Genomic DNA, 25178 nt, shown 5'->3' on the forward strand with positions numbered 1-25178 from the left:
AACGTGCAATTAGATCACGTTGACCGGTTGGATCAGGAGATTGATACACTCCTATCCGTAAAATGGCCCACACGTGGTAGTATCTAGCAAGGCCGCCCACTACTTCTCCGCAAGGAGAACAACAACATCATATAGGGTGGCCGGCCCTGTTCCTATATGGGACGTAGCGCCAAAATATTTTTTTTTTTATTTTATTTTTTATTTGCTGTGACCAAAACACTTACGCTGGGCCTGGGGTGCAGTGGATAGAGCGCTTGAGTGCGCATCCAAAGGTCGCCGGTTCGAATACAGAACCCGGCAACGCGCCCCATCCGCCAACGTGCAATTAGATCACGTTGACCGGTTGGATCAGGAGATTGATACACTCCTATCTGTAAAATGGCCCACACGTGGTAGTATCTAGCAAGGCCGCCCACTACTTCTCCGCAAGGAGAACAACAACATCATATAGGGCGGCCGGCCCTGTTCCTATATGGGACGTAGCGCCAAAATATTTTTTTATATATAAAACACTTACGCGCATTACTATTGGGGGAGGTGACCGACCCCATAGAATTTTTCGCAAAAAAGCGAATTGTTTTGATCAAATGACCTTTAATAGATTCCTCGGTGTTCCCTGAAAAGTCTTTTGTCCATTTTAGAACACAAAAATGACTTTTGAATGGATTTTTTTTGATAATTTTTGCAATGATTTTTTTGGGGTTAGAATCGTCTAGAAAGAGACAAAGAGTGACAAAGCAAAGAGAAAATGGAATACATTTGACCGTTACACCAATTTTTGAATTCCCTCGTCTTACATTTTTGTTAATAACTTTTTTTTTAGTGGTCGGATTGACCTCAAATTTTTACACAATCTTCTCAGATAACCAAGGAACTTATTTACAGAAGCTTGGTTCTATACATTTAAGAACGAAGGCGCAATTAATTGAAATATAGCCCTGGGGTGGGTCAGCTACCCCTCATAGTATACGGAGGGTTAAGAATATAATTTCCTCAGTTAATTCAAGTCGAAGTTTATTCTGTTTTAATATCACAAAAATCAGTTTTAAGAATTATGAATAGATTGTAGCTTTGTACAGAAATTAATTTAAAACTTTGAGGTTATATTCAAAATTGTGAGGTTATGTCGCTTGCAAAAAATATTTTAGTAAACACACAAACAGTGTAACAGCGCACCAACGGTGTGACATTTGCATTGATGTGAAATTTTGCATTTGGTAGGAACTTCAGTTTGATATTTTGGTTGGTCGTGAAAAAAACTTTTGCAGAGAGTTTGGTGGTCAAAAGAGGGTAAAAAAGTGCGATTTTCAAGCGAAAAACATTGTGGAATTGTGGCCAAAGGCGCATGGATCAGCTGGATGGTGTTGGCCGAATGAAATTGTGGATGCATCGGGACTTTTTTGGTCATCCTCTCCCGTACACATTTGTCGCCATCGAGTGCTCAAGTTATAAAATGGCGACCGAAAATTAAGAGATATTTCCCTTGAGGGGTGCAAACGGAGAAAAAACATTTCGGTGTCTCCCCCGTTGCATTGGGGCTGGAAATAATGCCAAATTCACCGAGAGTGTTTAATTGTGATAAATTCTTTAGGAAAATTCGCGGTGGAATTGCCCAGGAAAAGAGATATTCGTATTTTTTTACGTAATCACTAAAATGAATCAGGTAAAAAGGGTGAAAAAATGCATTAAATTGCAGTAAGTTGTGGTGAAAAAATAAAGATTTTGTTTCTAGGGGTGGCCCTGGGTGGAAATTTGTGAAAAAGGGCGTGGCTGCCATTGAGGGAGTCACGAGAAAAAGAATTTTCTGCAGAGGCACACAAGTCCATTGTTTACCTGGATAAAAATGCCCAAAAATGTAATTAAATCCTTGTTGTTCCACCAATTTGTCCATTTCTAACGTTTCTCCAGTTTTTCAGCTTTCCACCAAGGGGCATTTTGTGAAAATTGACGGGGGACCCTTTTTCGCAATTTTCACTTTTATCCAACACTACACCCAAATTTGCATCTTTTCACCACAACAAATGATGTTTTTCCCATCATTTCATCCATTTCCACGGGATTTTTCACAAATTTTCCGTGTGTGGCACGTTATTTTGTCGCCTGGGGTACTTTTCCGGGACTTTTTGGTGGAAATTGTGTGATTTTTAGGCTTTTTTTGGGGGAAATAAACAGAGGAATGAGCTAAAAGAAAGGTTATGTTTAGGTTTTCCCGCCAATTTTACTCATATTCTCCCTGCCGGATGTTTCCGGACATCTCCTGATCTTTCCGGCTGTATTTTATCCCTCTCTGACAACTCCCTGAAATCATTTCTTGTACCGGAAATGTTGAAATTTTCTCTCTTGAGAAACTTCCTAGAGGATGGGACTCATGAACTTTCCCCTTTATCCCTCTTTCCATTCAGGAGAAGCAAGACAAAAGTGAGTCTGACAATGAGTCCAGCACTGATAATAGCAAAAGTGAATCGAGTTCAGACACAGAAAGGTTTGTAGAGACCCTCTCCACCCAAAGTTTAAAAGGACAAGAAGTTGAGGATCTCTTGTTTTTTTCCCTTTAACGTACAGTGAATCAGATTCGGGTACATCGAGTTCAGGATCAAGTCAGAGGTCCGATGAATCGAAGAGTGAGAGCACCGTAAAGACCCCACTGAATCAATCGAAGGAAGACAAGTCCCAAAATACCTCCGAGGAGGATAATGCAGAGAAGAACAGCGATGATGATGAGGAGGAAGAGGAGGATTCAAGTGATGATGACATCTACACAAATACTCGCACAGGGAATCGCGAGGATTATCAGAATTCCGAGAAAAGTAGTCCAGATGTGAGTCTTCCTTGGATGGAATCTCTTTTTTTTTGGGACCTCCTCTAGGTCTAACCTCGTTTTCCCTATTTGTTTTGCTTGGTTACAGGATGATGAGGACTACAGGTATCGACGAAAACCACCCCCAAAGAAGAAGCCACCCCCTGCGAGGAATGCAAGTCGGCCAAAGAAGAAAAAGTGAGTAATTTTGAATTTTTCCTTTTTGGTTTTTTTCTCCTTTGGGACCCCTGATTTTTTTTATTCTCAAAAAAGGTGATTTCTCTGTGAATTTTTAATGCAAATTCCTTGTGAAAGTGATAAAAATTTCAAAATCTGCAGAATTTTTAAAGATTTTTCTTTAAAAAAAATTATTTTTGATTTTTTATGTTTTTTGATTTTGTAAATCCTTTTTTTTATTTTTCTTAAATTTCTTTAATTTTATTTAATAGTATTTTGAAAAGTTTTTTGTGCAAAAGTGCTGAATTTATAAATATTTTTTGGTGAATTTTTGGAAATTTATTTTGACATCATTTGAGACCCCTGAGGTCGAAATAAAAAAATTCTTTTTCAAGTCAAACTGATTTTTATTTAAATAAATTGATTTTAAAAAATATTCTTATAAAATTCAGTTTTTTAACTAAAACTGTGGGTCCTAAGTAATTTGAAAATTTGTTAATTGTTTTTGTTAGATTTCAAAATTTCTTTTCAAATTACAAAGAATTTTTTGTTAATTTTTTTTGTTGATATTTACAATTGATTCAGTGAAAAGAAACGTGGAAATTCTTTTAAAAATTTAATAAATTGTTTTTATTTTTTAATTCTTTGGGTCTCTAAGGGTTCTAAATATGTAATTTCAAAAATTGTTCGCTTTTCTTGTGAAGTTTAAAAGTTTTCATTTGAAGTTGAAGAGAATGTTTTAAAAAAAAATGTTTCAAAAGCCAGTTTAGAAGAAGATTAGAAAAAAACCAGAAGTTCTTACTTTTTTAATATTTAAGATGTTTTAAAGAGTTGTGGGTCCTAAATAATTTAGAAGATCTTCTTGCTCATTTTAAGGGATTTTAATAAAGACCTATACCTAAAACAAAGAAAAATTGCAGGGCCTTTAATCAAAAAAGAATTTAAAGCAATTAAATTAGTTTTTATTTCCTTTTAAATTCAATTTAATTCTTTGAACATTAAATTTTGTTAATTTTTTGGATTTTGTTCAATCTCTTGCTTTTTTTTTCTTTCTTAATTTGCTTTAATTTCTTTTACCGATCAGAGGAAAAATTTAAACAGTTCTAAATCAGCCATAAAGTCTAAGTTAGAACAATAAATTATAAATTATTTTGAAGTTTATCCAACTCTTCTATCTCTTCTATTTTAATTTTGATTTAGGAAAAATTCTATAAACAAAAAAATTGTTTAATAAATCAATTCTTTGGCTTTATTAATTTAAACTCTATAAATCTCATTAATAGTCTACATAATGCATCACTCTTAGTAGAGATTTTCCATTCCGATATGCGAAATCAAAACAGACGATAAATACTCTCTATTTGCTTGCGTATGCAATTTCTGTAAACATTCTGATATTTTTCTGAGGAAGTCCAGCACTTGTTTGCCCTCTCTCTCTCTTTTCATTTTATCATATTATTTATGCTGGCAGAAGCATTATTTAAAAAACATGCGAATTCTGTAAAAGAAATGTTTTTCATTTAAGTAAAAATTTTTGCAGGAGAATTTAGTTTAATGTCTGACTGAGAAATCATTAGTTACATTGTCCTCAAATTAACTCCTCAAAAATCACTCAAAAAAGCCCCAAAGCTTCCATATAAAAGTCAAACAATCCCGTATTTTGGAAGATTTTCTAATTTATTTATTAAAAATAATTTACATCACGCTTTCAAAAAAAATGGTTTAAATGACTGAAGTAATCAGTCACGATTTTCCGCCATTTGAATTGGTCAAAACGGCCGAAATCCTTTAGTAAAATTGACAGAATAATTCCGTTAAATCACATTGCGCGATTGCTGTGATTTAACTGCATTATTATGTCAATTTTTTCTGAAGTATTTCAGTCGTTTTGACCAATTCAAATGGTGGAAGATCATAACTGTTTACTTCAGTCATTTCAACCATTTTTTTTCTAAATAAAGATCTTCAAAAAAAAAGAAAATAATAAATAAATAAATTTCTCACGACGGTGGGGTTTTTAGCAATCGATGGCATTCGGGTACTTCGGAGAGCGGGAGTGAGAGTGAAGAGGACGTCACCCCGCGTCGTCCGGCTGTGAGTAAGAAGCGTCCTGTGAAGAAGAGAACAAAGAATGCCAACTACTCATCGGACTACACTGATAGTGATGAGGAACGAAAGCGTGGCGGGTCGAGACGTGCTGCCACGACAACGGTGAGCTACAAAGAGGCGAGTGATGATGAGAAGACGGGCTCTGAGGATCTCATTGATGTGGATTACGATGAATCCCTGCCGGCGGATGCGGAGGAGAATAAATCGGAGACAATTGAGAGGATTATAGGACGCAGGGAAGGCCGTAAAGGGGTTACGGGGAATCAGACGACGGTGTATGCAATTGAGGAAGCTGGTGTGGATCCCAATGAGGGTGCTGATGCGTTGGATGATGCAGACAAGGAGACGCAGTTCTTGATTAAGTGGAAGGGATGGTCACACATACACAACACGTGGGAGAGTAATGAATCATTGAAGGAGCAAAAAGTGAAGGGAATGAAGAAGTTGGAGAACTACATAAAGCGCGAGAGTAGCATTGAGGCGTGGCGAAAGATGGCTGGACCGGAGGATATTGATTATTTTGAGTGTCAGATGGAATTGCAGTTGGAGCTGCTAAAGAGCTACAACAATGTCGATCGGATCATTGCTCAGACGGTCCGTAGTGATGGTGGTGTTGATTACTACTGCAAGTGGGAATCATTGCCGTATTCCGAGGCAACGTGGGAGGATGCAAGCCTAGTCAATAGGAAGTGGTTGTCCAAAGTGGAGGAATTCAATGAGCGAGAGAATTCAAAGAAGACCCCATCGAGGCATTGCAAAGTACTCAAGTATCGTCCGAAGTTTCATCATTTGAAGACACAACCGGAGTTCTTGGGAGTCGAGAGGGATCTAATCTTGCGTGATTACCAAATGGATGGGCTGAATTGGTTGATTTTGTCATGGTGCAAGGAGAATTCGGTAATCTTGGCGGATGAAATGGGCCTGGGGAAGACAATTCAGACAATTTGCTTCCTTTTCTACTTGTTCAAAGTTCAATCCCTCCACGGGCCATTCCTCTGTGTTGTCCCACTGAGTACAATGACGGCGTGGCAGCGGGAATTCGCCTTGTGGGCTCCAGAAATGAATATTGTCACGTATTTAGGGGATGTGCAGTCAAGGGAGATTATTCGTCAGTACGAATGGCAGTATGAGTCGTCAAAACGTCTAAAGTTCAATGCAATCCTTACAACGTATGAGATCCTTTTGAAGGATAAAATGTTTCTGGGGTGCATAAGCTGGGCAGCATTGCTCGTAGATGAGGCGCATCGGTTGAAGAATGATGATTCCCTACTTTACAAGGCTCTAAAGGACTTTGAGACGAATCACAGGCTCCTAATTACGGGAACACCCTTGCAAAACAGCCTCAAAGAACTCTGGGCTCTCCTTCACTTTATAATGCCATCGAAATTTGAGACTTGGGAGCATTTTGAGCGGGAGCACGGGAATGCAGCGGACAAAGGCTATACGAAGCTGCATAGTCAGCTAGAACCGTATATTCTACGGCGTGTAAAGAAGGACGTTGAGAAGAGTCTTCCAGCAAAAGTGGAACAAATTCTCCGTGTTGAGATGACGTCAATCCAAAAGCAGTACTACAAATGGATCCTAACGAAGAACTTTAATGCCCTGCGCAAGGGCGTTAAGGGGTCCATGTCGACCTTCCTGAATATTGTAATTGAACTGAAGAAGTGCTGCAATCATGCTGTTCTCATTCGTCCCCTTGAATACGAAGCGCACGTTAACACCGAAGATCTGGCCCAACAACTCCTACGTGGAAGTGGAAAACTCGTCCTGCTAGATAAGCTTCTTTGTCGACTACGGGAGACAGGCCATCGTGTGCTGATCTTTTCGCAAATGGTACGAATGCTGGACATTCTGGCGGAATATTTGCAGAAAAGGCATTTCCCGTTCCAACGTCTTGACGGGAGTATAAAAGGTGAGATCCGGAAGCAAGCCCTTGATCACTTCAATGCTGAAGGTTCAACGGATTTTGCCTTTCTCCTGTCAACGCGTGCCGGTGGTTTGGGCATTAATCTCGCCACAGCGGACACAGTGATTATCTTTGATTCAGACTGGAATCCGCAGAATGATCTTCAAGCCCAAGCAAGAGCTCATCGTATTGGGCAGAAGAATCAGGTGAACATCTATCGGCTCGTAACGGCGCGAAGTGTTGAAGAGGAAATTGTTGAGCGGGCAAAACAGAAGATGGTTCTGGATCATCTTGTGATACAACGAATGGATACAACGGGTAGGACTGTGCTCGACAAAGCGAGTAATAGCAATACTACACCATTCAACAAGGAGGACCTTTCGGCAATCCTGAAATTCGGCGCAGAGGAGCTGTTCAAGGATGAGCAGGAGAATGATGATGATCTTGTGTGTGATATCGATGAAATCCTCCGGAGGGCAGAGACACGTGATGAGGGGCCAACAATGGCGGGCGATGAGCTCCTGAGTGCCTTCAAGGTGGCCAGTTTTGCGGCCTTCGAAGAGGACAAACAGGAGAGTCCGCTCGACTCCAATGCCGATGATCAGCACGATGGTGACACAAAGGATTGGGATGATATAATCCCCGAGGATTTCCGTAAAGCCGTCGAGGAGGAGGAGAAGAACAAAGAAATGGAAGATCTGTACTTACCCCCGCGCAGGAAGACACTCCATCAGCTGAATCAGGCAAATGACTCAGGTGGGGCATCGTATGAGGGGAAAAAGAAGCGCAAACGCCAGACAGATGAGTCAGATGATGGTAGTGAGGCGAGTGCCGAAGATAGACCGAAGAAACGCGGAAGGCCACCGATCAAAGAAAAAATTCTCAATTTTACCGATCAGGAGCTAAGGAGATTCATTAGGAGCTACAAGAAATTCCCAGCGCCACTCAAGAGATTGGAAGCAATTGCCTGTGATGCTGAACTGCAGGTAAGACTTTTTTCTTTTATTTTTTTATTAAGTTTTCTTAGTAGGTTCTGAGTCTTTGAAGCTGAAGAGCCAATTTTTTATCAGGCTAGGCATCAGTTTTTTAGGCTAGGTCTAAGGTTTTAAAGCTGGCCTAAATCTTTAAAACTAATATTTGATTTCTAAAACTAGGCTTTGTTGAGAGATTTACCTTATAGGTTCAGAAGGGGAAAGAAAGAATTAGTATAAAATCCTCAGATGACAGAATACCTCAGATAATGCCGTACACACCTTATAGGTAGTGGGATGAAAGAAAGAATAATTAGTACAAGTTCAATACCAATTAGCCCACGTAGTAGATACCACACACCTGCAATGATACATGAATTAGTTACTCTCCGGTGAGAATTGACCGGATTTTCAGCAGGGGGATGTGGTGTGTAGGCGGTCTCGGCTGTAGATATGGCGCTCACGCCAAAGTGAGGTTATGATCGGTGTTCAAGATGGCTTCCACGGGAAAGCGATGAAAAGTCCCGGAACACTGTTTGCTCCACTCCTTTTGACACCACTTCCCCAGTCAGAGAGATCAACACTTCCTTTTTCACAACTCAACAGTTTTATTTCACTAATTTAACAATAAAATATAAAGATATAAATTCACACGAGTTTTGCTTGAGATGCGTGCGCATCGGAATCCATTTGACAAGAGAGAGAAAGGATGAAAACGAACACCCAATAAACATTTCTTCCGCGACATATCCGAGGAAAGTTCTCGGACATTCTCCCCCGGTTGAGTGTAAACTCAAGAATTCAGATCCAGGTTAAAGGAGGCAGATGAAATGTTGAGCGTTTTGCAGAGTCGAATTCGTGAGATGCAGGAGTTTTTGTCGGCAGGTGCGACTCAATTGCAGGAGATCTCTTCACAGGGTAGAGAGATGCTAGATGATGAATGCCATCAGCAGGATTGACGCCTGAAGCTACGAGCTTCGATTGAATCGCAGGATGGGTCGATAGATTGTTGAGTCCAATTGTAGATTCTAGCCAGGCAATGATGAAGATTGACCAGAAATAGTGCATCTCTTTGACTTCCTTGAGAGCACTCGTGTGGAAGAAAGAGTAGCTGGGTTTCAGGCGTGGGATTGTAGGGAGTTTTGGGGCAACTACGCGAGTTTCAAGAGTCAAGAGCTTAACCTGGTGTGTGCTGTCTCGGTCTATCCCTCGGGCGTGAGTCACTGCTGCTGATCCCTTCTCCGACACGTTTGTAGAGCTGTTGAGTGCACTCACAGAGCCAGGTGCCCGTGAGTGTGTGTCACCGTCATGTGACCAATGAGTTTCGGGTGCTGAGAATGACTTGGAGCAGTGCTTGACATCCACTGGGGTCACTGCCAAATCATCAGAGGGAATTTCACTGAGCACTGCGGAAGAATTCGAAGACAACTTTTGCTTTTGGAACTCGCTGCGAGCCATAGTAGTCTGAATCTCGAGTCTCAGTTTCCTTGCCGACTCCAATGTCTCAGTCCGGGAGTAGCCATACATGTAGAATCCCACGGGGATTACACGTGATGACTCAGAGAAGTCCTTCGCTTTGCCCAGTGCAGATAGCGGAAGGAATTTTGCAGAAATGTACGACACAAAGGCTGAGTCGCATGAAGAATTTGTGAGACGATACGCATGAATGGCCTCCTGGGTGCTGTCACGCCTAAGGATCCATTGGCAGTCTCCGTTGGGTGGTGCCACTACTCCCTGTCTATGCCTCTCTTCAATCTCTGACAAGAATGCAAGTTCGGTTGTCCGGAAATTGAAAAGATGTGACACCACATCTTGCTGGATTGTTGAGACAACAGCAAGAACATCACTGATAGAAAAGAAATGCTTTGAGTGAGAAGATTTGCTGGGGGGCCCGGAAGTGGCCAGGTGAGAAAACCCATAGGACTTGTTGTGCTCAATGAATTCCTCGAGTGCAAGCTCATTCCCCACGGGATCCATCGTCATGGGCTCCAATGCAAGAATCGCTTGGCTGTTTGATGTGTTGGAAACATCCACGGAATGTTCCCTGGTGTTTTGTTCCTGCTCAGTGAGGAAGCTAACCTCTGGGTGAGTTGAATCCTCGATCTCCCAAAAAGGCGTCAAAGAATTGTCCAGTGTGAGTGTGGAATGGAAGGAGGTAACGCTGCGAGATGGGTCAGCAATTTTCCCACCAAGAATCCACCCAAAGATTGTAAGTTGTGCCACAGGAATGCCGGATTCACTGTGGATAATCTGTGGCAAGTTGATCGCTAGAGCATAATCCCCTCCGAGAATAATGTCTATTTCACCAGGTGTATCGAAAGTTGGATCTGCCAGCTGTAGTGTCCTCAGATGCTGCCAAGATGGGGGCTCAACGATCTTGTCAGTTGGGAACAACGATGTGAGTTTTGAGAGCACATAAACGTCAGTTTGAATGTGCTCCCCCGGATCATGGAGTGAGGTAAGCACAGCTGAGATGAGACCCTTTGTATGAGCTACAGTGACCTCCCCAGCAGCATTGACGCTGAGCCGGCCATTGCGTCGAGGAAGTCCCAAACGTTTTGCACATGTCTCGGAGATAAAGGAGCATTCTCCCCCGGTATCTACGAGAATGCGACAGATTTGTTGTTGCCTATGTTTATCAGCAACCTTCACGAGCGCAGTGGGCAACAAAACACGGTTTTGAGTTGCTGTGTGATGCGAAGTGAGGTTCTGTTCAACCACAGGGGCCTCCGGAAGCTGGTCAGGAGGCGCATTTTCAGGAGATTGCGATGCAGCAGGGACATCGTCCGGATGCAGCAATGTATGATGCTTTTGATTGCAATCACGACAGGTGGATTGTGATTGGCATTTCTCAGCGATGTGAGTTGTTCTGAGACAGTTGTAGCACGCTTTGAGATTGAAGGCAATTCGTCGTCTTTCCGGGAGTGTAACCGACTTGAACTCACGGCACTGAAAGAGATAATGTGACGAAGAACAATGTGGACACTTCAGAGTGTCTGTGTGGTGTGACTTCACTGTAGCTTTGGGCTGAGTTTGGGGCTTTTTGTCCTGCTTGCCACCCACGGCCGAGTCCTTGGGCGCCCAGAGTTCCATTGCATCGATTCTCCTTTCGAGGAATTTGAACCACTCATCCAAAGTAGCCAAGTTGTCGTCAGCACGCTTCTCCTCCCATGCTTTGCGTGTATCTTCGTCCAACAGATTTTTCATGAGATAAATTATCCATGAATCGAGTGTGTAATAAGAAGAGCCCAAGTTCTTGAGTTCCCAAATGATGCGCTTGCTATTGTGCGTGAGATCCTTCAGAGATTGCAAGGAGCTCTCTTTCATCTTCGGTTGCGCCAAGAACTTGTCAATGCAGTCGTGTACGATGTGTGTCTTTTTCCCAAATTGTCCCTGAAGGCCATCCCATAGCGCTTGGTAGTTCTCATCAGTGACTTTCACGTGTTGTGCGAACTTCGCGGCATCATCGGTAAGTGACAACTTCAGGTATTGGAGCTTTTGACTTGATGTGAGATCTGTACGTTTGTGAATAGTGCTTTCAAACGCATCTTTGAAGCACTGCCAGTTTGAGTATTCCCCGTTGAATTTGGGGAGCTCCAGCTGTGGGAGCTTCGGCGTGGCGCCACTGGGACGGCCTGACGTCGCATTCACCAATTCCCGCAGAATTAGTTTCAGTTCGTTTGAAGAGTAGCTTTCTGCGCCTAGCGAGCCACCAGCTGGTGTGGTCGGGGCATCAAGCATGACAAGTTGTTCTCTGAGAAAAAGGGTTGCCTGTGTGCAAGCGTCCAGGCAATTGTTGTACTCCTCTTCGCGCTTCTGAAGTTCTTCATTTTTCCCAGCAAGACGATCAAAGATAGCCGATTGAGTGTGGACAAATTCTGTCTTGTACTCCACGAGTGATTCAAGAAGAGATTTGCACTTGGCCACAGTGTCCACCAGTTTAGCGTCCTGAACGGTGCTGAACAGCCGCTTCAGTTGCCGTAGGGTGGCTCGCTGGTTGCGTTCGAGAACATCAAGGGAAAGAGTACTCATTGTGATTCAGTATGGCGTAGGTCGTGATTGTAGAGGCACAGCGGTGGTGTCCACAAGGCAGTTCGCAAAGGACGAAGGACCATATGTTGAGAGATTTACCTTATAGGTTCAGAAGGGGAAAGAAAGAATTAGTATAAAATCCTCAGATGACAGAATACCTCAGATAATGCCGTACACACCTTATAGGTAGTGGGATGAAAGAAAGAATAATTAGTACAAGTTCAATACCAATTAGCCCACGTAGTAGATACCACACACCTGCAATGATACATGAATTAGTTACTCTCCGGTGAGAATTGACCATATGTTGAGAGATTTACCTTATAGGTTCAGAAGGGGAAAGAAAGAATTAGTATAAAATCCTCAGATGACAGAATACCTCAGATAATGCCGTACACACCTTATAGGTAGTGGGATGAAAGAAAGAATAATTAGTACAAGTTCAATACCAATTAGCCCACGTAGTAGATACCACACACCTGCAATGATACATGAATTAGTTACTCTCCGGTGAGAATTGACCGGATTTTCAGCAGGGGGATGTGGTGTGTAGGCGGTCTCGGCTGTAGATATGGCGCTCACGCCAAAGTGAGGTTATGATCGGTGTTCAAGATGGCTTCCACGGGAAAGCGATGAAAAGTCCCGGAACACTGTTTGCTCCACTCCTTTTGACACCACTTCCCCAGTCAGAGAGATCAACACTTCCTTTTTCACAACTCAACAGTTTTATTTCACTAATTTAACAATAAAATATAAAGATATAAATTCACACGAGTTTTGCTTGAGATGCGTGCGCATCGGAATCCATTTGACAAGAGAGAGAAAGGATGAAAACGAACACCCAATAAACATTTCTTCCGCGACATATCCGAGGAAAGTTCTCGGACAGGCTTTAGTTTTTTTTAGTAGGGCCAATTTTTATTAGGCTAGGCCTAAGTTTCTTATGCTAAACCTAATATTTTTCAGCTGGATCTAAATGTTTTATTTTTGAAAACTATGTCTATTTTTTTTAACTAGGCGTCTTTCTTATTTTATTTATCTTATTTTATTAAGCCTGAGTTTTTGAAGCTGGGCCTAAATCTTTTGAATAAGGTTTACATTTTTCAGGCTAGGCCTAGCTTTTTAGGCTAAGACTAACTTTTCTTAGACAACGCCTAAGTCCTTTAAGCATGAATTAATTTTTTTTAATCCAGGCCTAATTTTTTGAGTTAGGCTTAAATTTTCTGAGCTGGGCCTAAATCTTTTAAGGTTTAATTAGGTTTATATAACCAGGTTTTAGTTTCTTTTTAGTAGGATCAATTTTTTATTAGTCTACACGCTATTTTCTTGTGCTAAGTCCAAGATTTTTTAACTGGGTCTAAGTTTTTTTTAAACCAAGCCTAATTTTTTGAAAAATGTTAAATTTTTTAAGTTAGGCGTCAGTTACTTATATTGGAACTAAGTATTTAAAGCCCAGGGTTAACTTTTTTAAGTTAAGCCTAAATTTTTGAAGCTGGCCCTAAGTCTTTTTTCAGACTATGCTTAGTTTTTATTTAGGCTAGGTCTAACTTTTTTAGACAACGCCTAAAAGTATTTCAAGTTTAAATTAATTTTTTTAATTTAGGCCTAATTTTTTGAGTTTGGCTTCAGTTTTTCAAGCTAGGATTGAGTTTCTCGCGCAATGTCTAAGTTTTTCAAACTAGGTCTATTTTTTTTTAGGTAGGTCTGAGTCTTTTATAGCTGGTGTATTTTTTTAGTTTGAGCTAACTTTGTCAAATAAGACCTAGATTTTTATGCTAGACCTAAGTTTCTTAAGCTAGACCAAAGGCTAGATTTATGTTTTTTAGGCTAAGTTTAGGTTTTCCAAAGCTTTCTAAAAGCTGGGCCTAAGTTTTTTAAACTATTTTAAAGGTGAACTATTTTTTTTTAAATTCTTTATTTAAATCCAAGAAAAAGAATTAATTTATTTACAAAATATATTAAAATTCTTAAAACGTTACAATTTTATGCTTACTTTGCATTAGGAGAAACCACTGGCGGAATTGAAGAAACTGGGTGAGATGCTGCGGAAGAGGTGTGTGACATTTCTCGATGAACATTCCAAAGAGAATGAAAATGATGCGAATGGGGTGAAGAAGCGTGGAGCAAGGGCGGGATTTTCTGTTAAATTCGGTGGGGTGTCCTTCAATGCGCGCACCCTGATGGCGTGTGAGGAGGAACTTCAGCCCCTTGATGAGGTAATGCCGGGGAATTGCGATGAACGCTTGAAGTGGGTGTTGGACATTAAGACACGTCCGGCAAATTTTGACGTTGAATGGCACGTTGAGGAGGATTCCCGGCTCCTCTGTGGGATCTATCAGTATGGTATTGGTTCGTGGGAAGCCATGAAGATGGATCCATCGTTGGGGTTGTCCGAGAAGATTCTCTCGAATGACAATAAGAAGCCCCAGGGGAAGCATTTGCAATCACGTGCGGAGTATCTGTTGAAGATAATCCGGAAGAATGTGGAGCTGAAGAAGGGTGTTCAGAAGCAAAAGAGACCCCGAAAGGCTAAAGAAGCCGCAAAGGTTGTCTCAAAGGAGATTGTTGAGAATGAAGATGCTTCATCGGGGGATGAGAGGAAGCAACACGCAAAGAAGGAGAAGAGAATCTCCGAAACAGATCAAATGGTTAATAATTCTCTCGAAGAGAATTCAAATGGTCTCAAAGCTAACACAGCAGCAGGAGCAGGAGCAGCAACGACGACAACGGAGAAGAAGGGTAAAGTGAAGCATCCGAAGGAATCGAAGAAGGGAAAGAAACGAAATTCCGACGGTCCAATGCATTTTACAGCCAACAACGAGCCACGAGCTCTTGTTGTTCTCGGTGATCTCGATCCGAATGTCTTCAATGAGTGCAAAGAGAAGATGCGTCCCGTCAAGAAGGCTCTCAAGGCGCTCGATAACCCAGATCAGACACTCAGTACGCAGGAACAGGTGAATCACACGCGTACCTGTCTCCTCAATATTGGGAAGCAAATTGATGAGTGTCTATCGCAGTATCGTGATCCGGATAAAGTGAAAGAGTGGCGAAGTAATTTGTGGTATTTTGTGTCGAAATTCACGGAGTTTGATGCGAAGAAACTTTTTAAATTGTACAAACATGCCCTGAAGAAGAATGATGAGAAACCTCTGGAGAGTTCAGAGACAAACTCCAAGAATTCCTCTCCCGTTAAGACGCCATCAAAGGGCGGCGGAGATGCTGCAAATGCCAATGATTTGGCTGATGGGACAAAGGGACAGAATTCAAAGAGACGCGACCGGAAGGATGGCAAAAGGAGGCATCAACAGCAGCAGCAGCAGCAGCAACAGGGAACGTCAAGTGGAAGGGCAGCAAAAGACACACGGAGTGAGCAACAGAAGGCAGAAGGAGGAGGAACGAGTAATAGTGTCGATGGGGGTAGGAGTGAAATTGATGGGGTTAAGCGGCGCCTCGAGGAGGGTGAATGTGAACCTGATGGAAAGGATGCGATCAACTACAAAAGACTGAACACGGATTCAAGGTAAGAATTTTATTTCTTTTTCTTTAATTTTTTTTCAAAATAAGCTTAATTTTGTGGAGAAAACATAAAAGAAATGAAAAATTCAAAAGGAATTAAAAGAAAAATTAAAGAAATTAATAGAAAAATTAAGGAAATAAAAGAGAAAGCCCATGAAAAAAAAGATAAAAAAAGAAATTTTTCCTGGATTTGATACATTAAATGAAAGTACAGAAATTAAAGACTTTGAGGCTTAAATTAAAGTTTAAAAATAAAGGAAACAATTAGAATTTTTAAGGACCTAACATTGCAATCAGCTTAGACGTTTCGGAAATGTTCATTGTCTTAAAAACAACATAGAAATCGAACTTTCTTTTATAGATTTATTATTATTCAAAGGTATAGGTACTACGAACTAGTGAAATTTTAAATTGATAATAGAATTAAAATTTTATTCCTCCAAGATTTAAAAATCTTCCATTAAAATTGAAGAAAAAAAAACTTAGATACAGAAGATTAAAATTCAGACATTTTCAATAAAGAACATTGAAACTTTAATTTTTTTTAAAGACTAATAATAAAAAAAATTCAGACCTTAAAAATATTAAAAGTTCCGCAATTCAAATTAATTATTTTACTCCTTGAAAACTAATTAAATCTAGGCTTGGAAATTATAAAGTCAGAGACTAAAAGTTAAATTTTAGACACTGAAATAGCAAATTGTAACATTTAAACTTTAAATCTAGAGACAGATCAAGAATTTTTAAATACAGAACTGCACAAAGTTTCAGACTTTTGAAATTTACGATCTTTAAGTTTTTAGGGACTTAAAGAAGAAGAGAGCTTTGAAATCTTAATTGTAGATCTTTGACATTTTTAACTTTAAGTCCGTCATGTTCTTTCTTTGGACCTTTGAAATTTTAGCATCAGGCTTTTGGAATTTAAATAAAAAACAGATTTTTAATTTTTAAATCTTTTGGATCCTTGAAATTTGCAAATAGATTTTTTAAATCTTTGAAAGTAAAAGTAGGATTGAAAGTAAAATTCAAGCATATGAAAATTAAAATCTAGGCGTAGAAATTCAAACTTACACACTGAAAACAGTGCAGTAAATTGTTCTAACATTGAAATTTTGAATTTAAAAAGTGAAATTTTCCTTTCAGACCATGAAATTTAATTTAAGACAATAAAATATTTACTTCAGAAAATGAAATATTAATAACCGTCAATGAAATTTTAAATTTCAGACATAAATTTTTAATTTCAGACAATGAAATATTCACTTCAGAGTATGAATTATTAATTACGGTCAATGAAAATTTCATTCCTAAAAATGAAAACATATTACATACAATGAAATCAGATAATAAAAAAAAATCCTACTTCATTTATTCAGGAACAATACTTAGGTATTAATTGAAAAGATAGATTTTTGTTAATAAATTATTGTTTTTGACCTCCTCTAAATAATTCTCTAAACAAAGAAAGGAAACTTTAGAAAGCACTTTTATCTTTTCTTAAACATTTTCAAAAATAAATTTCCAATAGAATCTCTGCATGCAGATTCGTCTTCATTAAGAAATTGAGACTCTTTGAATAAAAAAAATCTTTTTTAATTCTCATAGAATCCGCGATAAGGATGATAGGAAAAAGTGGGATGACTACAACTCAGGAGGAAACGATCGAATAAGGAATAGGCGCAATTCAGGTGGATGTCAACAGTTGTCGCCACTCATGTCCTTACCACGATCGGGTCCCATAGCGTCGGTCAATCAGAGAGTTCCTATGTATCCGAGTGATCCGCGTGATGGGCGATTACCCTATTCGGATCCATCCATTGATCCGCGATGGAATGTCAGAGAAAGGTGAGATTTTCATTAAAACAAAGACTTTTTTTTTAAATAATTTATTTAAATGTTGTTTGAATGTCTTCTCTGTTGGTAGGTTCAATGATCACAAAAGGTACGACTATGGGAGACCACAAGGAGGATATCACAGGGATAGTAGAGATCATCGTGACAGGGATCGTAGAATTGATAAGAGAAGGTAAGAAAGAGATTTTATTTTTTTTTTCTAAAATGAATTAACGCAACGTCGTCTATTTTGAGAGACTTTTACGTCATTTCTGTAAAAATATTGTCTTTTCATCGCTTCTCATCACTGTGAGTGAGTGATAAGAGGTCAAAGGTTGTGTTTGTCGTGTAAATGTTAAATCACTAAAAACTTTTTCATTGAATTAAACGAAAGAATTTGTTAAAGAAAGAAAGAAAGAACTCAAAAGAGGCCTGTTAATGAGTTTTTCAAAATCAATTAATTTAAGAGATTTTCCTCCTTCTCAATCACACACAAACAAGGAGAAGAACAAGAGAAATTATTCATCCGGCAGCATAATAAGCGCATAATGTGCGAACACAGATTAAAATGATTTTGCGTGTGATTGATTAAACAAAGCGATAATGAAGGCACAACATCGCGATTAATTTCATTCGTGCTCATAAAAGTTTATTTTCTTCCTAATCACGCAATATGTTGGTACAAACTTTCAGAGCAATATTCTCTCTCTTTTCTCTCTTTTAAGTGATTGATTATTTATTGATTAATAATGTGTAGGAGAATCGCATTCAATTCTTTTTTTTTTGTGAGAAATATTTGAATATATTTTTTGTCTTCTTCTCTCCACGCGCGTACATTGAGTTGTGAGAGCTAAAAATAAAAAGAATTCTCAGTGTTTGTTTTTCTCGTGAATTTTCAGCGTTTTTTTTTCATCAGTCCTTTGTTATTGAAATTCAAGTAAATTTTATAGAGAGAGAGAAGAAGATGAAAAATGCATTATAATTTATTTTTGTCACATAAAGAATTTGCAGAGAAGTAATGTTAAAATGTTAAATAAATAATGAAGAAGTTGTAGAGATGTCTCCCCTGCAATAGGAACGCTAAAAGAGAAGAAAAGGGGAGGAGAGAGATGGAGAATTGTGGTTTTGATAAAATATTTTAATGTGATTTACATTAAATCTATCGCTGTGTTGTGTGTTGAAGAAGAAAGAATAATAACAAAATATCTTATTTCACGTTATAATATTTATTATTTTGCTATTTTACATTACATTCACATAAATTCTTTTCAAGAACAAAATTACGTTCATTAGGTTCGATTTGTTGAATCTTCCTATAACTTTTTTTTTACATTTATTTAAGAAAAAAAGGAGTTTATTCATTTTGGGCCTTTCATTGCATTGGTATTTAGAGTAAACGTACAAAACAGTTAAAAATAATTAGAAGTGTCAAAAATAAATAGAAAAAAAAATCCAAAGAAACTTTCTTTTTTTTTACCGTTAGAAAAAGCTGGGAAAACACAGAAAAGATTTCTTTAAAAATGTAAAAGTCACGCCCTTTATTAAAATGAAGAGAAAGTCTTCCAATCAAAAGAAAAGGAAAGCCTTTTTGTCAATGCTTTGATAAATATTTCTATCATTTGACATTTCTTATTGAATATTTAACGTCTATTTGAACGTGTAGAACTTTATCAAATGTTTGACCTTTGCTATCTACACATAGTATTACAAAGAAGGGCGAAAGTGCCCAAATCGTTTCGGCCCTTCCTAAGGGTCGCATGAGCTGAGCGTTTTTTCTATATGGACTTTTTTTCTGTATGGACTTTTTTCTGTATGAACTTTTTTTTTGTACCTACGATGAGTGGGTTGCAGAAGAGGTGCACAAAAAACGCTGAAGGAAGAAAAATGTACACGGAGTTGAGTTCAGATCTTGCAACATTTTTGGTTGAACATTAGTGGGAATGAACAGAAATACATTTTCTTTCCCTTTTGCACAATGAGATCTTCCAAAGTCTCGAAGAGCACAAATTTTGTCTTTTCGAGCAAAATTCTGCCTCAAACACGCTGGCTCACTCAACACAAGCTGATATTGCTACTAATGAATTTAAAATTTGCAATAGAAAACTTTTATTTATATAAAAAAAAAATTTAAAGGCCTTTTCAATCATTTTTTGATTTAACTTTAAATCAAAAATTTTCTTCTACATGCGAGTAAATTAATAATTTTGAAAACTCTGTGGAAATATATGTAAGTTTTGAAAAAAAAAAATTTAAAAAAAAAATAATTATTCAAAAAATGAAATTGAGTTGATTAAAATAAGATAATTAATCAATATTTGGCTACACCAGAATAACAGAAATTTTTTCTATTAAAAATAATAGAATAAAAGAAATTCTATTTTCTATTCTATGAACAAAACTTTTTATAATTTTCAGCGATGTTTCGGCATATTAGCTGTGATTTTTTGTTGCTCGGAATTTAGAATTCATTAATTGAGATATTTGAAGTAGATCATCGACTGCATCATTATGTTGAAGAGATTGGGTGAAATTCACCATTCAGACTGTCTGAATGGTGAATTATCTCGTGAATAATCGCACAAACGCACAACTGCACAACCGCACAACCGCACAATCGCACAAACGCACAACCGCACAATCGCACAAATGCACAACCGCACAACCGCACGGTTGTGCGTTTGTGCGATTGTGCAACCGTGCAATTGTGCGGTTGTGCGGTTGTGCGGTTGTGCGTTTGTGCGTTTGTACGTTTGCGATTGTGCGATTGTGCGGTTGTGCGGTTGTGCGGTTGTGCGTTTGTGCGATTGTGCAGTTGTGCGTTTGTGCGATTGTGCGGTTGTGCGTTTGTGCGATTGTGCGATTGTGCGGTTGTGCGGTTGTGCGTTTGTGCGATTGTGCGTTTGTGTGATTGTGCGGTTGTGCGGTTGTGCGGTTGTGCGTTTGTGCGATTGTACGTTTGTGCGATTGTGCGATTGTGCGGTTGTGCGGTTGTGCGGTTGTGCGTTTGTGCGATTGTGCAGTTGTGCGGTTGTGCGATTGTGCGGTCGTGCGGTTGTGCAAAAGTCCAAAAGGAACCCCAAGTTCAACACTTTTCGCGAGTCTTAACCGAAATCAGTTTTTCGCGTTTTCTGGCTCTTCTGTACGTTTTAGAGTGAAAAGACGTGAATTTTGGGATTACCCTAAAATTCCTTGGAAAAATGAGAAATTTTTTAAAATTTTTTTTCCTTCAAATTTTGTCTTCTCAACCAAATGGGTAAAATTCACCATTCAGACATCTTAAGATAACTTAAGAAAAGTTAAGATTTCTTAAGAAAAGTTAAGATTTCTTAAGAAAAGTTAAGATTTCTTAAGAAAAGTTAAGAAAACTTAAGAAATCTTAGCTTGTGTTGAGTGAGCCAGCGTGTTTGAGGCAGAATTTTGCTCGAAAAGACAAAATTTGTGCTCTTCGAGACTTTGGAAGATCTCATTGTGCAAAAGGGAAAGAAAATGTATTTCTGTTCATTCCCACTAATGTTCAACCAAAAATGTTGCAAGATCTGAACTCAACTCCGTGTACATTTTTCTTCCTTCAGCCCTTTTTTGTGCACCTCTTCTGCAACCCACTCATCGTAGGTACAAAAAAAAAGTTCATACAGAAAAAAGTCCATACAGAAAAAAAGTCCATATAGAAAAAACGCTCAGCTCATGCGACCCTTCAAGTGATCACCATGAGCGCTCGAAAGCAAATGATCTTGTGAATGGGAGGAAGGTCCTCCTTGCATTTCGCTTACCCCCGAATTTGCACCAGTCCGCGCGCCATCTACGTTCCCCTCAAAAGAGGAAGGTACGGAACTCTTGGATTTTTTCATCCCTTCAGAGATTGTATTACTATATAAAATTATTATACAATGGTTTGACGTTCCAATATTTTTGCAATAGGGGCGTGGTTTGTACATTTGTAAGTTAGCTAGTTTAGCTTTCAAAGCCTTTTATAGTTTTCTAAAAAAATCTCCGTTGAAAATGAAAATTCTGACTCTTCTGTACATTCTCTACTTCTTTCTTTTTCTTTCTTTCTTTGTCTCATTTGTGTTGATTTTTTTTGGAATATTTCAATGAAAGCATCAAAATGAATAATCTCCTTTTTAAGTACAAATTCATATAGAAATCTTTTTTTCTTTATTCTTTTCTTCTGCTTCTTAGAATGTTTATAAATAGATTTTCTATTATTTCTTTTAATTCTTTCCTCTCTATATAGATATCCATCGGGGCATGGAAAATTGTGTTGTATTTTGTAATAATTTATAAGAATGGCGCATGTTCGTTTTTCTTGTCAATAGAAAATGGAATTATTTAATTAAAAGAAAAATGAATATATTAATTTTTAAAGTGAAAAAAAAAAAAACAAAATGATATAAAAAATAGAATTTTAAGGAGAAAAATAGAATAAATGGGGGCTCGTTGGGAATTATAAAGGAAAATTCCTCACGTAGCCATGGGATGAATGTGTGAGATTGTAGGAAAGAAATTGATGAGTGAATGTGGAGAGATTTCGCTTAGGGGTTATCTTAATTTAAATGACATGAAGCGATTAAATGAAAATCTGTTGTAAATAAAAAAAAACATAAAATAATAAAAAGAAGAGAAAATAAAATAAGTTTTAAGTTTGCCAATAAAGAGAAAGAATAAAAAAAAACAAGCAAATAACATTGAAAAATCCTTTTTCTCTCTCTAATACATTTTACATTATATTTCTTATCATTCTTATCATTCGATTCGGGGTAAGACTTTTGCAGGAAAAAATTAGCTTCTATCACTTCTTTGGTGGAATTTTTGGTGCGTATCATTTCTTTGCCATGGCGAATCCCAGCCCGAGGATCCCCCCGATAACCAGGGCAGCCCCTCCGGCCACGGCAACACCAATCATTCCATCCCGTTCCATCTTCTTCTTGATAATCTGCTCCAATGTGATGACTTGCTGGTTATTTGGTTCAATCTGCAGGAAACTCCGGACGTACTTTAGGGCAACTGTGTACTCCCGGATACGCGTATGCCCCGTGGCGAGGTAGTAGATGTAGTCCCTCTTCCCCTCCGGATGTCTCGTAGCCAGATCCTCCAACAAGATGATTCCCTTCTTGATGTCTGCCCCATAGTTGCTCCGCACCAGGCACCAGGCATACTCAAATTGTGTCTTGTGTGTTACATTCTGCTCCTCCAATTCCTGCTGGTACTTCTTCTCGAATTTCTACACAGAAAGAAGAAGAGAAAAACAACGTCGTGACTCATTCTTATGCGTTTTTGCTTTCATTTTTCATGCCAATTTCACAACGCCATTTAAATGCGAGAATTTTCAACAAATCCAGGAAAATATTCGTGCAAAATGGCTCACCTCCAATTCCTCAGGTGGGACAATTTCATTTAAGATCTCTTCCATTGTTAATCACTGGATAAATTATACAATAAACACAGAATAAATAAATTGTGATGATAATTCAATTTGATGTCGAATTTTCTATGCAGCTGTCAGAATTCTTCTTCTTCTTGTTCTTTTTGGAATCAGAAACTTATTTATGTGGTTAAGCCGGAAATTTTAGGCGGCGGCTTTCAGCTGTTGAGATTTTCTTTGTTTTACCACTTTTCCAGGGTTTTCGCTTCAATTTTCCGGCTCCTGTGACTCATTTCAGGTATGAAAATGCTCATTTATTCCTGGAAGAACAAAGGATTTCTCCATAAGAAAAAATTTTAATTTTAAATTAGAATTTTCTCAATATTTAGGATTTTTTACAGAAGAAAACCACAATTTTCCGCTTTGAATGGTACTCGAGCTTTGTTTCATTACTTTTCCGGCTTTTCAGATGTTCTAGCAAAGTTTTTCACGTTAGAAAAATTGCAAAGAATGTGAAAAACTCGCAATTTTAATTTTTGGCGCGAGTGTGAACACATTGGGATGTCCCAAAATATACCAAAAAGAAGAGAGTCCCACAAAAAGCTTCATTCTATTTTTTTTTTTGATTCTCCAATTAACTTTAAAATTGCATAAATTCATTGTATTAAATTACAAAATGCAAATAAAATAATGATCTTGATTGAATTCATTGTATAATTGTAATAATTCAATCGTCAAATTATTCTAAAACTTAAAGAGTTAGAACACCTTAAGCTCCCTCTCCCGCTCTACCATACGCAAAATAGGTATCTTCCATCTCATTCTTTCACTGTTTGTTTACATTTTGATTGTCCTTCAAAATCAGTGATTTTGAGCTTTTTTCTCCCTAAAATAAAGATCCTCAAAGTGATGCAAATTCTTAAGTAGACTAATAAATTCTAAGATAATTTGAAAATTAATAAGAACAGCTTAGAATAAATGATAAAAGTAATAAATTTATAAATCAATAAAAGCAATAAAATAAGACAAAAAAGTAAGTGAAATTCTTTATTAATTCTTCGTGATTTATTCAAAATCTTTAATAAAAATTAGTGATTAGCTCTTGAATTGCATTCATTTAACCACTAATTCTTCTATATAGTCAATTAGATTCAGAATTAAGCGCATAACACGTAATTTAACAACTTTACCTTTCATTCTAAGAACTTCTTCATTCAACCCTAATTTAAGAATTTCTTCCCCAACAAGAAAAAAAATCAAAAGTTCAAATAAATTGGAAAAACTCTAAACCGGGAGTCACTTCCGGGAGGAATTTCTCGGCAAAAGAGGGGAAAAGAGGTGAAATCTCCGGTTAAGGAGTAAAACCTGCGCGCAAACAGTCTTGTTCTGTGTGGAATATCGACATCCCTTTTACGGTGCCGAATAAATTGGAAAATTGCCGACTAAAAGGAAAGCCGCTTTCCGGAAAAAAATATGTAAAGTGCCCAGAAGATCCTCCAGAAGCATCTCTTCCGTATCCTGGTGTCATCAAGTCAGGAAAACGGTGAGTTTCACAACAATTTCTCTCTATTATTCCACCCAGTCGCAAAACATTCTGAATTTTCACAAAAACCGCGCAGCCGGAACAGACAAGAGAAAATTCTCGGGGTCAGGAAATCACAATTTAATCCTCTCCCTAGTAAATCATTGGGAAACGTAGACGTAGCTACTGGAGTACATGGCATAGTAGGTGATCTCAAATTGAATGAAGATTGTCAAGTAGATCCCAATAGTTTGGAAAATTTCACTCAAAAGTCTCAAATCCACATTGAGGAACTCCCAGGCTCCAATGCCGGTGGATCTGTGGAGCCCACTGAGCGTAAAGTTCCTCAGGAATAGCCCAAAGGATGCCATTGTGGCGGATTTTGGAGCTATCGCGAGGATTTCCACAAATACCCGCTTTTGGCTCTTCTTGCACGCCTCTCCGATGAAGACAAGGGGCAGGAGGGTGAGGAGGAATGGGGTGGAACAGAGGGATGATTCTGAAAAGAAAGTTTCATTTTTTTAGTTTGTTCAAGAAAAAGTTTCCGTCTCAATCGCGTCTGTCTGTCCTCTGCAATTACGCCCGTAGTGTTGATTTAGATGGGTGAGAAAATATTTCAAGCAAAGACAGAAATTTTTTAAAGGTAAACCTTTCGTAGATTGGAGGCTTAAATCTCGCTGGTTTAAATCTCAATTAGACTTTAAATATTTTTAATTTTTCTTTATCTCTGGGGCTGTATTTACTAAGAGTGAAAAACTCTCGTGATAAACTCCCGAAGGCTTTTTGCGGGGAAGAAGTGAGGAAAACTCGGAAAACTTTACGTGAGCTTGATCCTTTAAGAAAAATAATTAATCCGTGATAAACTCCCGTAAGATTTACCGGGTTTTCACATTTCTTTTAAAGCGCTAAAGCCTTCAGGAGTTTATCACTATTGGAGAATTCATGCCCTGAAA

The 25178-nt window shown here is 38.4% G+C and overlaps 4 protein-coding genes across 11 annotated transcripts in view; 2 read left to right on the forward strand and 2 right to left on the reverse strand.

Moving 5' to 3' along the window:
- Positions 1 to 1222: 1222 nt before the first annotated feature.
- Positions 1223 to 21615, forward strand: LOC129791280 (chromodomain-helicase-DNA-binding protein 1). Its single transcript, XM_055829352.1, has 9 exons — positions 1223 to 1663; positions 2403 to 2482; positions 2563 to 2818; positions 2907 to 2995; positions 4996 to 7975; positions 13996 to 15512; positions 17114 to 17353; positions 17433 to 17534; positions 21576 to 21615. The coding sequence occupies exons 1-9, from the start codon at positions 1655 to 1657 to the stop codon at positions 21613 to 21615; spliced, it is 5313 nt and encodes a 1770-aa protein (XP_055685327.1). The 5' UTR covers positions 1223 to 1654.
- Positions 8145 to 12779, reverse strand: LOC129791396 (uncharacterized). 4 transcript variants are annotated; one of them, XR_008750692.1, is made up of 5 exons: positions 12472 to 12779; positions 12313 to 12392; positions 12172 to 12250; positions 8322 to 12091; positions 8145 to 8242 (listed from the first exon to the last, which is right to left on the reverse strand). XR_008750692.1 is itself a non-coding variant. In XM_055829552.1 (3 exons), exon 3 carries the CDS (start codon positions 11990 to 11992, stop codon positions 8762 to 8764), a length of 3231 nt encoding a protein of 1076 aa, XP_055685527.1. In that variant the 5' UTR covers positions 11993 to 12250; positions 12313 to 12392; positions 12472 to 12779; the 3' UTR covers positions 8158 to 8761. The 4 variants fall into 4 exon arrangements, 1 of the variants encoding a protein (XP_055685527.1); XR_008750693.1 differs by having other exon boundaries at positions 8322 to 12250; positions 12313 to 12779; XR_008750694.1 differs by lacking the exons at positions 12313 to 12392; positions 12472 to 12779 and having other exon boundaries at positions 12172 to 12260.
- A 406-nt stretch (positions 21616 to 22021) lies between the features above and the next one.
- On the reverse strand, positions 22022 to 22859 carry LOC129791408 (mitochondrial fission 1 protein-like). Its single transcript, XM_055829571.1, has 2 exons — positions 22707 to 22859; positions 22022 to 22562 (listed from the first exon to the last, which is right to left on the reverse strand). The coding sequence occupies exons 1-2, from the start codon at positions 22749 to 22751 to the stop codon at positions 22161 to 22163; spliced, it is 447 nt and encodes a 148-aa protein (XP_055685546.1). The 5' UTR covers positions 22752 to 22859; the 3' UTR covers positions 22022 to 22160.
- Positions 22860 to 23547: 688 nt separating this feature from the next.
- The window catches only part of LOC129791411 (uncharacterized), a 95008-nt gene continuing 93377 nt past the window's right edge, over positions 23548 to 25178 (forward strand). For all 5 annotated transcript variants that reach the window (XM_055829573.1, XM_055829575.1, XM_055829578.1 and 2 more), the window contains exons 1-2: positions 23548 to 23736; positions 23934 to 24246. The gene's annotated coding sequence lies outside the window, so the exon portion shown is untranslated. The remainder of the gene's footprint in view (positions 23737 to 23933; positions 24247 to 25178) is intronic.

This window comes from Lutzomyia longipalpis, chromosome 2 (assembly GCF_024334085.1).
Source record: "Lutzomyia longipalpis isolate SR_M1_2022 chromosome 2, ASM2433408v1".
NCBI classification, from domain to species: domain Eukaryota; kingdom Metazoa; phylum Arthropoda; class Insecta; order Diptera; family Psychodidae; genus Lutzomyia; species Lutzomyia longipalpis.